At 35.3% G+C, this 15,319-nt stretch overlaps 2 protein-coding genes across 2 annotated transcripts; both read right to left on the bottom strand.

Moving 5' to 3' along the window:
* Positions 1–12,095: 12,095 nt before the first annotated feature.
* LOC108334830 (uncharacterized) lies at positions 12,096–12,467 on the bottom strand. The gene has a single exon (XM_017570762.1). The coding sequence runs from the start codon at positions 12,465–12,467 to the stop codon at positions 12,096–12,098; it is 372 nt and encodes a 123-aa protein (XP_017426251.1).
* Positions 12,468–13,085: 618 nt separating this feature from the next.
* On the bottom strand, positions 13,086–14,987 carry LOC128194373 (uncharacterized). Its single transcript, XM_052869956.1, has one exon. The coding sequence runs from the start codon at positions 14,985–14,987 to the stop codon at positions 13,086–13,088; it is 1,902 nt and encodes a 633-aa protein (XP_052725916.1).
* Positions 14,988–15,319: the final 332 nt, after the last annotated feature.

The raw sequence follows: 15,319 nt of genomic DNA, 5'->3' as shown, positions 1-15,319 counted from the left end.
ATGTTGTGGGTAGGGTTCTTGCACTGGAAAAAGGTTCTTCTATATATAGGCTACGTAAGTTGACATAATGTTTAGGTGGCGAAGATTATATGAATAAAACGGCGCCGTGTTCCGCGCTATATTTTTTTTTTCACTATTCTTCAATTTTATAATTTTTGAAAATAACTTTAGTGGACAAAAATTTGGAAATCCTCGCTAAATTTACTTAAAATAAATGTCTGTCTTTTGTTTCAGATCTCAAGTGGATTGTGAAATTTACCTCAATCAGAAACTAAGACCGTGTTTGGTTGTTCAGATTGCAAACCACCAAATTTACCATCACAACAAAAAGCTATATTTTATTACTCATTTCAACTTAATATTTCTTTTTCTAAACGCGCTTAAACCCTTTAAGTGACGGAACATGTCACTTTAACAACTTTTGTTAACGATGTGTTAATGTTTCGTATATTTAAAACCAACCAATCCAAATTATCACATAAACGATGATAAAAAAAATTGTCAAATAAACATTTTTCTTAAACGGAACACAGGAAACGTACTTTTTACCTTCCTTTAACGTATGTTTTTTCTTCTTTATATATGCTCTCTGCCAGGTAAGAGAATAAACGCAAATGCATACACAAAAAATGTATATATATATATATATATATATATATATATATATATATATATATATATATATATATATATATATATATAAATTAATAATTCACATTGGAAATCTTCTTTTAACACTTTTTTATAACTAGTGATAATTTGTGATTTGCCAATTTCAAATATAGAGACAAATAAAGAATAATACATAATCTATTGTCAAAAAAATTGTTAAAACAAATTATTAAAATATCGGAACCATTCACATGATATTTTTTTCCTTCATCATTTATTACATTTTCAACTTATCTCTTTTCCCTTTTTCTCACTCCGTTGTAGAACTAGTATTTGTCATAAAAGTATTTATGATGTCTTTAATGATACAATTAAAGATAATCATTTTAAATACAGAAATTAATGTTTTATGTCTTTTTCTGGTTTTGTAATAACCATTGCCAGAAGTCAAATGTCTTTTTCTGAAATTCAAATTTCAAGACGCGCTCAAAGATATCTCTCCGATAAATATTTAGTATTTTTCATTTTTCATCGATGTGTAATAAATTAAACGGTTAAATATGTTTTTGGTCCCTTAACTTTTAGCGAAAATTAGAATTAGTCCCTCTTCAAAACTTTGATATAATTTAGTCTCCAAACTTTCGAAATGTGTGAATTTAGTCCTTTTAACTAAATTTTGTTAGGTTTATTTGATGTTTCAAGTGCATTTCATGATACCATTTGAATTGTTTACACCGTTTGACACATTTTTGTTTCAATGTTCATTAAGAAATGCGTTTGAAACATCAAATAAAGTTAATAAAATTTGGTTAAAAGGACTAAATTCACACATTTCTAAAGTTTGTGGACTAAATTAGTCCAAAATTTTGAAAAGAGACTAATTCCAATTTTCGCTGAAAGTTAAGGGACAAAAACATATTTAACCCTAAATTAAATTATAAATACTTCTTTCACATTCCCACCTTAAGTGGAATTTTAGTCTTTTATAATAAATTTCAAACTGATTAATGGTCTTAATATTCAACAAAGTATCGATTTTTTCTATTTAATTTATTCTTAAATTAATCACTCTAGTTTTCTCAATTAAAGGAATGTATTTATTAAGAAAATAAAGTTAATTTATTAAACTAGTTTTAAAAAGTGGCTTATTTATTATTTTCTAAAAACATGCTAAATGACCTTAAACCATGTTAGAGTGAGGGAGTACACATTATTTTGTATTAGAAAATGAAAAGTCTTAAATAATATCGATTAACTTTGTGTTATAATTGTAGTTTAAGGTAAGAACAATAATAGATGCTAATTTTTAAATCTACAATTGCATTAGTTTTATTCAGATAATAATTTATTTGGAAATCGATAATAATATTTCTTCGAAAATTGAGAACTGTAAATTCAAGAGACTAAAAATAATATAATTTTGGAAAGGAATGAGTGGTTTAAAGACTTTAGTTTCTAAAATAAAAAAAATTATCAGTTGTGTTTAAAATTTTATTTAGCTTTAAATATGTTTTAATTGATCAAATTTTATTTTAATCCTGTAAACTTTATTTTTTCTCAAACTTTACAAAATGTTATTGGCCTATCATCACTGACAACTTGCACTTCTTGTTAATGTAACTAATAACATTCGTAATAATGACATGTATAATTAAAATAATAATATAAAAAAATTCTTTCTGGTTTAAATATCTTTCAAGTTCTTAAATTTTTGTAAAAGTTACTTTAGCTTCTTAAATAAAAAACTTATTGTTTCCTTTAATTTTTAAATTACTTTTTTAGTCTCTTAAATTTAAAAATATTTTTCATAGTCCTATTATTAAAATGTGTTGTTGTAGCAATCATAATTTCAAAGGGATGCTTTAATCCCGTCAAATTTCAATATGAATTTTCATTCTTTCAATTTGAAAATGACTTCTTAAAGTAGACAAAGTTTTCGCTGCTAAAAGTTTACTTTACTAACAATATATTTTCTAACAACGTTAGAAATAAGATTAATACAATTTTTAATTCCCAAAATTTTAGATTACCAGTAATGTTTTAAGATAAGTTAATTCACCAAAATATAGTAAAATGAAATGGAATAATGTGTTCCTACTCCCTCAATAAAAATATTTAAGAAAATTATCTAATAAGATCTATTATGTCTCTTGTTATATAACAATCCAAAACAATGTTTATTGAAATAATATCCACGTATTATAACTAATTTTGGAAGTTTAGTATTATGGTTATTATTTATGATGAAACATAATTATATATTTGAGGTAGATATTATTCTAATGAGAACATAGATCCATGACCCAAGTTAATCCTATAAATACAGCTAATATTTCTCAAAGAATACTTACTTAATAATGACTCATACTTATATTCATAAAGATTCAAACTTTCTTATTAACTTGAACGTCAGAGAGTCTTTAGCGGATAGATCTCCTCATTCCCTAAGCAACAAGAAATTTCATTCTGACCAGCAAGAGCCTTCAAGTAATTGTATGATCTTGTCACTTGTATTTTGAGTTTTATTCTTGTGCAATGAGAAAAATCATACAATAATGTGTCCAATGAAGGAAACCACAAGTATCTACCAATAACATTTGAATTAAAAATAATCATTGCAAAAACTGAAAATGATGGATTATAATTAGAATACAACAAATTGCACTCCTTCATGAATATACGGGGTGAAATATTTTTTTTTTCCTATTCTAAACAATTGGTGATGTGCGCTTGGATGTTAATCATTTTATTGCCCGATGTATAAAGGATTTTGGGTCAATGAATCCATACACATTACTCAATCTTGGATTTTGAGAAACTTCAAGCATATACCTAAAAGAAAAACATTTACTCAACATACACAAGTAACTAGATACTCAACATACATAAGTAACTAGATATGATAATTAATTATAAAGAATGATTCAAAGACTCACATCATCCATACTGAACAAGTGCAATATTCAATTATTGGTCCCTGCTCAACTTCTAACACATCTTGCATGTGTAAGTAAAGTGGGATCTCATTGTTCCTATAATAGAATCATACAAAACCACCATTAGGTCTTCACGTAGGATGTTAGCAAGTTGTGTTAGTGCACTGTCATCCTTAGATAAATAGGGATTTTTTTTTCTTTTTTGTATAGGATTATCTTTGCGATGAAATTGTTGTTACATGCAAAACAAGTTAAGTAAGTTTGAATTAAAAATATGGAATCCTTAAAGTATAGTAGGTTTACGAAATAATGAGGGATCTGAAATAGCACTATAACAATGTGTCTTGGTCAAGCTATGACAGATTAAAATACACGTGTCACAATATATACTTCATCTATTGAAACATAAACTAAAACATTAGCTCGAATAACTTACTTTATTGTGACTTTCACAACATTAAGGAATAACTAGACATTATGTCATATTGTGACTGTGAGATCTTGGAAAATTAGTCCATAATTATACTGCCTAATCTGTCATTAATGCACTGCTGAGTCACCTGGCTGCTTCCATAAGTGCACCGCGCTACATGTTCAGTGCATTAAAAACGCACTTTGCACTGCATGCACGAGCGCCATGTGTCACGTAGAAGCTTCGGAAGTCAGAAGTGGGAGTGCAGGTGTCAGCAGAGGAGACGCTCGTTCGTTTGGGCGTGGGATTTGACAAAACTGAGTTTCGAAAAAAACTCTCTCTCACCTGCACGCACTCTTCTTCTTCCTCAGAACCAAAACCCTTCTTTTTCTCTAACTTCTCTCTAGAACCAGTTCACCTTCTCTCTACTGTAACTCACTATCTCCTTCTCCGATCTCGATTCAGAACCGTAGAAACGTTCCTGGAGACGTGAGCTTTATTCTGGACCGAACAGAAATTGGATCGGAACTGGTAAGTTCTCATTTCTAAGCGTTCGTCCTTTTGGTTTCATGCGAACCCTAGTTCTGGTTGCATGCATGGGTTATAGGTCTGAGTTGTTTATTATTTCTGGTATTTAGATTGAGTGTAAGTTGTTGAGCGAAACCTGAGGGTATGACGCTGTTAGAGGTCGCGCTGAATCTTGCTTTTTGGGAGTACACTGCTATCCAGGTAAGGGAAGCTTAATAATTTAGTTTATACGTAGATGATTGTGTGCAAGTATGATAGAAATAGAATGCATGAACTGTATGCTGACTAAACTATTATGAACGATCGCTGTTGTGATGAATATGATTTTGTTGGTTTAACTGCATGTTGATTTGGATACGTATGGAGTGAAAGATGTATGATTGTTGTATAGTTTAATTTGTTAATATGATGAACTTTATAAAGTATGTGAATTAACGATGGATATGAAATTATAAGATTATGAATCGTATGAGAAATGTTGAGTTAGATGAAGATGAAAATCTGAATATAATGATTCTATCATATGATAAAATACGTTCGTCATCGTACGGTCTTATACCGTTCGGTTTCTCTGAAAATGACTTAGAGTGGAATTCTTTCATTTGGGAAGAATTCTGTTTGAGAACGAGCGTCCTCATTTGAAATACTATGTTTGAGCGTTCGACTCAGCATAGTGATACCGGATACCTTAACTTAAAATAATTTCAAAGTATACCCTTACACTTTAAATAGCGCTCGGTCTTATACCAAGCGTTCATCTTAAGTAGCGCTCGGTCTTATACCAAGCGTTCGTCTTAAGTAGCGCTCGGTCTTACACTGAGCATTCGTTCTATATAGCGCTCGATCTTATATCTAGCGTTCGTCCTAAGAAGTGTACGGTCTTATACCGAACGCTCGTCCATACTTTTGATTTCAGAACGTACGTAGATAGCGTTCGTCTCAAATTATCAGTAAACGAATATTCGCTTTCGGTCATTGACTAATAGTCGATCCTGTTAAACAAATTGTCCTCAGGATAACTAAATAATCATCTTTTTGTATCTCTATCCATTTGAAATGGGTCTAAAGTCTTTGAACCTCAATTATTTTGAACAATATGTTATATCTCTAAGAGTCGGTTCATTCAACTGATTCTAGTAGTAATCACGTACGTCATGTAAAAGGTGTCAGCTTTATGTTTTCTGAACAGTAGATCTCTCGGTCTCACTCTTGATGTTCGTCCTCATTATGTAGAGGATTGAACGCTCGTCTTTTTATGGAAGTGGAACATAGAATGAAAATGTAAATAAAAGGAAGTATTAAGATGTGCGAACACTATAAGAATGGAAATTATGATTGTGGTATTTGAACGAGCGTTCCATGGAGGAACAACTCTTATATATATATTGAATATTAAATATTTGGTAAAGTATGACTGTGGATAAGTTAAGACTCGCTGTCCATCCTGATGTTCCGTGAATACTATCTTCATGTAGAGGAAGTATGTCATGTGTGGGAACGGCAGGAGGTCCTTAGTCCATAAGTTAACATGGGCGACGTAAGAACGGACTGACCTCGAGTGGCATTTGTTTGGTGTATCCCAGTTACTACATCACTCGGGTGCAAGGACGCTTGTAACTACACAGATTCATACAGTCCGGACGGTCGGTCTATATATATATATATATATATATATATATATATATATATATATATATAAATGTATGTTGGATGATGTTATATGTTGAGTTATGTGTTTGAATGATCTGAATTGTTAGTATATATGTTGACGTATGAATTAAATTACTTAAGCTTACCCTTTCGTTTTTCCTTGTGTTGTCTACTGTTATGTACGTTCGTCCTGTCCTTGCAATGATCATCCGTGTGGATGTGAGCAGAAGGCGAGGCCACTCTGGAAGACGTCATTGAAGAAGAAAATCTTGTCGAGGTGGAAGTCAAGGCCGAGCCCTAGAGCGCTCGTTAATGATAGGAGTGTAGATGATTAGCTTTTATTTTAACGTTCGGTGCATTATTTTGTAAAACCGTTCGTTCTAGAATCACCCTGTTTCCGTTTCGTGCACGTTAATTCTGTATTCAAGCCGTTCGGCTTTTGAACTCGTTTTATTAATGGAAAGACTGCATTGATTTACTGTTAATTGTAATTAATTATGGATTATGGTAATTACTGTATTTTGGGATGTTACAGTGACCCCTTTAAATATTTTTCCAAAGGCCACTAATGTTATCCCTTAAGCATTTTGAACATATGGCTGACATTGCATCCTTTAAGCAATGTACTTAAACAACTCCCTTTTGTGTTAATTCTACCTATTAAAGTCAATGTCAATGTCATTCTAATAAAAACAATTGTTCAATATATAACCTAACATAAAAGTATTATTAATTTTACCTGTCAAGGACACAACAAGTTTTGTTGAAAAAGTTATTGGAGCCCATAACTATCCAACTACAACTAGAACTCTCACATAAGCCTCTAGGTGACCTCCTTTGTCACTCTCTGAGTGACCTTATCTGTCAGCCTTTGAGTGATCTCATTTATTACCCTATGAGTAACCTCGTTTGTCACCTTATAGGTGATTGACTCAATTATGTTCTATATGACCCTATGAGTGATCTACTCCGTCAATATTTTCATAGTCTTGACACTAGGTGTGATAAAGAATTGGTGGGAAGAGGCTCCAAAATATTGGCAAATGTCTAGAGCTAGCAACATGCACACGTTCAGGGTGCTCAAGTTGTCCAATTACAACAAGAAGAATGTCTTAACGACCATGAGCTGTGAAAGTACCTTGGAAGCTTTGCTCAACCAAGGAGTCCTTCAACATACAAAATAAATGTAACATCTAATTCATATAAAATTATAATATTGTTTTAAGAGAAGTTTAAAGAGAAAGTTAACATCTTACAATTCTTTCTAGAACTTGTCATGGGGTCTTAGATGTGTAAGAACCCAATTATCTTACACGGGGTTGCTTCCTTTTTTCACGATGAGTTGATAATGAAGAAGGTTAAACAACACTAGTGTCATCCTCAAAAGGCCGAGACCTTGATTTCTTCTTTTCCTTCATCATCAATTTCTCAAGTTTTCTATATCCACCACGAGACAATATGTATAGGTGATAATGAGTTGGGCTTTTATCTTGACATCCTATAACATATGAGACCAAATATATGAATTAGTTTATTTTGTAACAATTATCAATTAATATATGTATAATTTAATGTAAACTAAACCATCAACCTTCAGCTAGACGACTTTGAACAAACGAATGTCAAGTTTTTTCGTCAATTGTTGTGTGTTTGTTACAAGGATTTGCATCCTTCTTTTTACAATTTATAGTTATCAAGTTGAAGATTTCTACATTTTAAACCGAACTGAGGGAATTCATGATCAATGTTTTTCCACTGCATAGAATTAGATGGATGACAAAGCAATGTGTCACATCTCCCCTCATTTGCATGTCATCTAACGTTTCTAACGCCTTTTGGGTTCACATACAAATGCTTCAACCTTGGTATGATTGGAAGGTACCCAATAACTTTCATAGGGGAACCATCCTTTGCTATCTCTTGATTATTATCTTCACCATTTTCTTTCTGCTTGTATCGTGATAACCCACACTTCAAACATTTTTTCAACCCTTCAAATTCTTTTATAATAAATTCCTATCGTGCAAATAATTTTTTTCGCCTCATAATTACGATAATGTAGTAAATCTCTATTTGTAAGCATGTCCTTCAACAAAATGAGCAATTATTTAAAACTTTTATTGATCCAACCATTCGTTGCCTTCAAATTCATCAGCCTTATCATTGTTGAAAACCATGCGAACCTACTTGAACCGACATAGTCTTTGCATCAGTAAACACAATCACATACAAATGTGCTTGAGCAAAAGCTTTTGAACTAATATTGTGAATATCCTTTAATTGGTCTTCCATCAATTACTTTTCCATGGTAGAACTGACAACATCTTCAATTTGAAAGACAATTGGAAAATTTATTAATTCATCATGTCATGTTCAAGTTGTATAACTTCGAAGGAAACCTTCATTAAGTTGCATAAATTATATAAATGTTCTTAATCCTCTCTTATACTCAACACTAATGTGTGATTAATTAATCCAATCTCGATCAATATATGTGTTATAAAATTCTTCATAAAATTTCAGCATTGTCTAAATGAATGATCATCTCACTTTTTCAATCAAAAGTGTGATTCTATCTCATTCAAGCATATTAACTTTTTTGTAGTTCATTGGTACATATCAATTTTAAACCACATACCTTAAATTTCATAAAATTTTGTTAGTATTTTGCATTGGTCTTTAGGTTACACGAAATGAAAGTGATTATCAACCACAATCAAATATGTACCTAAAGACCAATACAAAATATGATTAACAAAAAGTCATGAAATTTAATATATATATATATATATATACTAATAAATTATTAAAATGTGATTAATGTTCTTAAATTGTCTAACAAGACAATTCAAGATTCAATTAATATATATTATTAGTACTGTCTCCTTTTATTTTATTTTAAAAAATATACAATTTTTTTAAAAATGAAAGATAATACATAATTTTTTGTATTAAATCTAAAAAAACTAGGTTCACTCAATGCAACGAAAAATTATCAATAACAAAATAAAATTACACTAAAAATACCTTTTCAAAAAATAAATAACAAATTTCTATAGTAAAAAACTACTAAAAACCATAAAACTAAGATAATAAAAATCATTTACGAAATTTTTAAGAGAACAAAAGTTCTAACTTGGGAATGTGTTTGAAATCAATAGAATGATCCTTGCAATGTTTCTTACAACTCCTATACCAACCATGGATGGAAAGATTGTCATTGCAACAACACAATATATTCGTGGAAGCAAACAAGCAAGGAGTCGAAAAAATGCAAAAAAACAAGAATAAGAATATAGTGAGGATTAGAACTCAAAATTGAAAAAAAAAAAACTAGATAAGGTATGATGTAACATCCCAGAATTATACAGTCAGCAACTATATAATAGAATATTTACATGTATTAATATAACAAAACAGTCTTACAATTAAAGAGATAAATCTCGCAAGTGGCAGAACGGCCTTACATAGTTACATAAAATTTTACGAGCGTTCACAAAATAATAAGAACGAACAGTTTACAAAAACAAATACCTAACGTTCAAGTATTTAACATAAAGCAAAAAGGCGCTCGCTCTGAACGATAAGCTATCCTAACTAAACTAATCAACTAACCGAACGTCCTACTGTTCGGCCTTCACTTCAATTTCCACTAAGTTCTCCTCAGCTAGGATTCCTTCTTCAAGCGTTTCTTCCAGAGAAGCATCTCCCTCTGCTCACATCCACACGGATGATCATTGCAAGGACAAGACGGACGTACAGATACAGACAACACAATGGAAAGACGAAGGGTAAGCTTATTGAATTTAATTCAAGTAAAACATACATTTCATACTTATCAAATACATCAAATAAGTTACAACACATACATTCAATTCATTCATTAACTTAATCAAAATCCTGATACAAGACTGACTGTCCGGACTGTATGAATTCTGTGTAGCTAAGGCGTTCGTGCACACAGGTGGGATAACTGGAATTCTCATCAGCGGCCACCTGAGGTTAGTCCGTTCTGTCCAAGTTACAGTTATGGACTAAGACCTCCTGCCATTCCCACACATGACATACTCTTCTCTACTTGAGAACGAGCACTGACGGAATATCAGGATGAACCACCATCTAAGCTTACCACATTCATACTTTACCATTCCAACTTTCATTACATATGAGTCGTTCCTCCTTGGAACGCTCGTTCAAATTCCACAATCATAATTCCATCTCTTATACTGTTCTCACATTATAATTTCTCCTCTTAATAACATTTTCATTCTTAGTTCCACTTTCATAAAATAACGAGCGTTCACCCTTCTTAAAAATGAGGGCGAACGTTAAGACTGAGACCGCGAAACACTGGTTTCGGAATAGAATAAAACCAACACATTTTATTTGACGAACGTCATTACCGATTGAATCAGTTGAATAAACTGACTCTAAGAAGATCCGATAAGTACTCAGAATAAATTAAGTACCAAAGCTCGAGGCCGTTTCCAGATGGATAGAATTACCACTAGACGAGTGAACGACCATACGGAGAACAATGCACTTATAGAAACCGACCGCCAGTAAATGACCGAACGCGGTAATATGTATTTAATAAAATTTTAGACGAACGCTACTGAAGTCTTGGACGAACGCTATGAAAATTTTGGACGAACGTTATTTCTACTCAATTGGTAATTACGGAAAGAACGAGCGTTCGGTATAAGACCGAGCGCTACTTATAACGTATGCTTTGGGACGAGCGTTCGGTATAAGACCGAGCGCCACTTAGGACGTACGCTTTTGGGTCGAGACCATTCGCTGATTCAAATTCATAGAAATTGGGATTTATATAAGATGGGATACTTAAAGTTATGTTTTTAACAAATTGACTAAGTGTCCGAATTTAGATTTTCAAGCTTCTCAATTTCTCACACCACACTCATGATATCTACGTTTGGCCGAACGCTAAAACGTAAAACTATATATAAGAGGGCGTTCGTCCTCAACGAGTATTCTTTCCAAATGAAAGAACTCATTTTTCAAAGAGAGTTTAATAACAATACCGAACGGTCAAGGACCGTTCGATGACGAACGTACTATATCATAGGAAATTCATATTCTCAGATTCAATTCCAGTTACTCATTTTTCAGCATAACTTTCATACTTTCAAATACTTACATCATAGTACATTTCATACTTCTCATGCATCAAATCATAATCATAATCATATACAAAAATCAATTAATACAGATCATACTTCATTCAACACACAGAACGTTCATACAGTACAATACAATCATACGAATTAAATTGAATAAGCTTCCCTTACCTATAGAAGTGTGCGTACGTTCTTCAGACAGAAAATCAGTTTTCAGTAAAAATCTCTTCTACCCTTAACGCTCAACCAAACTCTTCAAGCTAAAATTACAGAAAACCAAGATTGGTTCAGATAAGGTGCATGCAATCCAGAGTTAGGCTTGCATGTTGATAAGGAAGAACAGTTAAGAACGTGAAACTTACCCGTTTCAGAATCCAAAACCGTTCGGTTCAAAATGTAGCTTATGACTCCAGAACTGCTTCCACGGTGCCTGAATGTTGATCGGAGTAGGAAATGGTAAGTTGCAGAAGAGAGAAGGAGAAGGGTTCTAGAGAGAAGACGGAGGAAGATGAAAAAAAATCAAGTTTTTGGAAAGAAGGTGCATGCATAGGAGAATGAAGGGTTTTTCTGAAAAACTTAGTTTTTCTCCACAGTTGAAAACGAACGTCCCCTCTCCAATTGACACCTGTTTTCCACTTACTAATTTCGAACCTTCCGAATTGACACTTGTCAATCGTTCGTCAGAGAATGTGAGTGCGTTTTAATTGCACTGAACGTGTGGCGTGGGTGCATTTATGGAAGCAACTAGGTGACTCAGCAGTGAAATTAATGAGACGTGACAATCCCCCTAACTACAAAAATTTTCGTCCTCGAAAATTAAGTCTTACCAGGAAATAGATGAGGGTATAAATCCTTCATAGCATCCTCTACTTCCCATGTAGCGTCGCCTGTCTTTTCGTCCCACACTACTTTCACCAACCAAACGTCTTTTCCTTTATAATACTTGATGCGGACGTCTTCAACACGAACCGGCTTCATCTCCAGCGTTCGGTCTTGACGAAGACGAACGTCCTCTAGCTCCAATATGTGCGAGGGATCTGCTATGTATTTCCAGAGTTGAGAAACATGAAACACCGGATGAAGGTTGGACAGTTGAGGAGGCAAGGTTAGCTCGTATGCTACTGGTCCAATCTTCCTCATAATCTGATACGACCCCACGAACTTGGGAGATAATTTCTTTGATCGCATAGCTCTGCCTACTCCAGTGGTTGGATTTAACCTAAGGAATACATGATCGCCAGCTTTGAACTCTAAGGGCCGTCTTCTCTTATCTGCATATGCCAGGATGCATGCTAAGACGGCTGTGATGCCCTTCTTCCAATATGATTCTCTTCAGATCTCCATCATTTGGAAGTCGTAGTCCTTCAAGAACTCAAGCCACCTCCTCTGCCTCATATTCAACTCCTTCTGATCAAAGAGGTACTTGAGACTCTTATGATCGCTGAAGACTTGAAAAACTGATCCATACAAGTAGTGCCTCCAAATCTTCAGAGCAAAAACGACCGCTGCCAACTCCAGGTCGTGCGTTGGGTAATTCCTCTCATGAACTTTCAACTGTCGTGAAGCGTACGCCACTGCCTTCTTTTCTTGCATAAGAACGCAACCCAAACCTTGGTGGGATGCGTCACAGTAAACTTCGAAAGGTTTGGCAGTGTCCGAAATTACTAACACTGGAGCGCTCGTCAATTTCTGCTTCAGTTCTTGGAAGCTGGATTCACACGGATCGGTCCAAGCGAACGGGTGATCTTTCCTGGTCAGTTGTGTTAACGGTGCTACTATCTTAGAGAATCCTTCTATGAAACGCCTCTAGTAGCCCGCGAGTCCCACAAAACTCCGTACTTCTGTGACCGAACGAGGACTCTCCCACTCCAATACCGCTCGCACCTTGGCCGGATCAACTGAAATTCCACCAGCGGATACAACGTGTCCCAAGAACTGTACTTCCTTCATCCAAAATTCACACTTGGATAACTTAGCGTACAGTTCTTTTTCTCTCAAAACTCCTAGTACCAACCTCAAGTGCTCTTCATGCTCTTCACAGCTCTTGGAGTAGATGAGAATGTCATCAATGAATACCACCACGAATTTATCCAAATACGGTCTGAAGATGCGATTTATGTAGTCCATAAAAACTGCTGGAGCGTTCGTAACACCGAACGACATCACCACGTACTCGTAATGTCCATAACGTGAACGGAAGGCCGTCTTCTGAATATCTCCTTCCTTAACCCGAATTTGGTGATAGCCTGATCTCAAGTCTATCTTAGAGAACACGCTCGCTCCATGCAATTGGTCCAATAGATCGTCAATCCGAGGCAGTGGATATTTGTTCTTGATGGTCAGCTTATTCAATTGTCGGTAATCAATGCAAAGCCGAGAGCTACCATCCTTCTTCTTCACTAACAGTACAGGCGCTCCCCAGGGTGACACGCTTGGCCGGATGAACTTTTTATCCATCAAATCTTCAATTTGCTTTTTAAGTTCAACCAATTCAGCGGGTGCCATTCTATATGGTTGAACGGATATGGGTGCTGCGGTCGTTACCAGATCAATGGTAAACTCAACCTCACGAACGGGAGGCAATTCAGGCACTTCATCCGGAAAGACGTCCGGGAATTCGTCTACAACTGATTGTCCTCCACTGTGCTTGTTGTTGGACGATCGTTCAAAACTTATAGCTTCCGCCTCCCTGTCTTCGTGTGTCATAATCAGAAAACAACTCGCGCCCTCCATAATATCTTCTTTCAACTGGCCGAGTGTCACACCCAAGTCTTCTTCATCTTCTTCAGGAAAAATTAATTCCTTAGCTCCACAATCTGTGAGAATGCGATTGGTATTCAGCCAATCCATTCCCAAAATTACTTCTAAGTCTTTGAGAGGCAAACATATGAGGTTCACCTTGTATTTATGCCCTTCTACCTCAATAGGACATCTAACGCACACAGTAGATGTCCTAATCTCACCAGCTGCTGGGGTTGACACCACCAAGTCAAACTGCATCTCGCTCTCAGCTATTCCCAATTTATCAACGCACGCCTTCGAGATGAAGGAGTGTGTCGCCCCTGAATCAAACAGCACACAACATTGCTTTCCATGAACTAAACAGGTACCAATGATGAGCGTACCTGAGCTTGCTGCTTCCGACCCCGTAATTGCATATACACGCCCAACTGCCTGGGCTCGTCCACCTCTCCCTTGCTGGTTCCTTCCAGCGTTCGGCAGCCTCATCACAGCACGTCCGCCCATATTGCATTCGCTCTCCAGGTGGCCATTTCTTCTACACCGATTACAATACTTTCCTCCGACCAACTGAGGGCATGATGATCTAAAATGAGGCCCCTCACATTGAAAACACCTGACCGTTCCCGGTTGTCCTGATTGTCCCGCTACCACCAACGCTTGAGACCCACTAGACTGTGTTGGACGAGCGTATGGAGTCCTGTTCCGATTCAGATTGGGTCTCGACAGAATTGGTCCCCGTGACGCCTGTTGTTTCTTCTGTTGTTCTGCCTCAGCCATATTTTTCTCTAACACTTTAGCCCTCTCAACCATTGCAGGGAACGACCGAATGCATAGGCTGGAGATTAACACCTTCAGATCACTTCTCAGCCCATTTTCAAACTTTCTACACTGCCACTCCTCACTGGTCGCCATTGTATTGAAACGAACCAAGTGCTTAAACTTGTTCGTGTATTCAGAAACCGACATTCGCCTTTGCACCAGTTGCAAAAACCCCACTTCCTTAGCAAAACGGACGCTATCCGGGAAGTACTCCTCATAGAATTTGTTTCTAAAAACTTCTCAAGTAATAGGACGATGAGCGTCCGTCAGTATAGCCTTCACGCTCGCCCACCAGTGGCTCGCTTCTCCAGTTAGAAGATATTCTGAAAAAGCCAAACGATTTTCATCCAGACACCTCTTTGCATCATAAATCCTCTCCATGTCACGCAGCCATTGATCTGCCTCATCAGGAAGGCACGTCCCACTAAACTTGGTTGGGTGATGTTTAAGGAAGCTTTCCAAGCTCCACTCAGTATTTG

Source organism: Vigna angularis, chromosome 10, assembly GCF_016808095.1.
Source record: "Vigna angularis cultivar LongXiaoDou No.4 chromosome 10, ASM1680809v1, whole genome shotgun sequence".
Classification (NCBI taxonomy): domain Eukaryota; kingdom Viridiplantae; phylum Streptophyta; class Magnoliopsida; order Fabales; family Fabaceae; genus Vigna; species Vigna angularis.
This window is presented reverse-complemented; position numbering and strand designations above follow the sequence as displayed.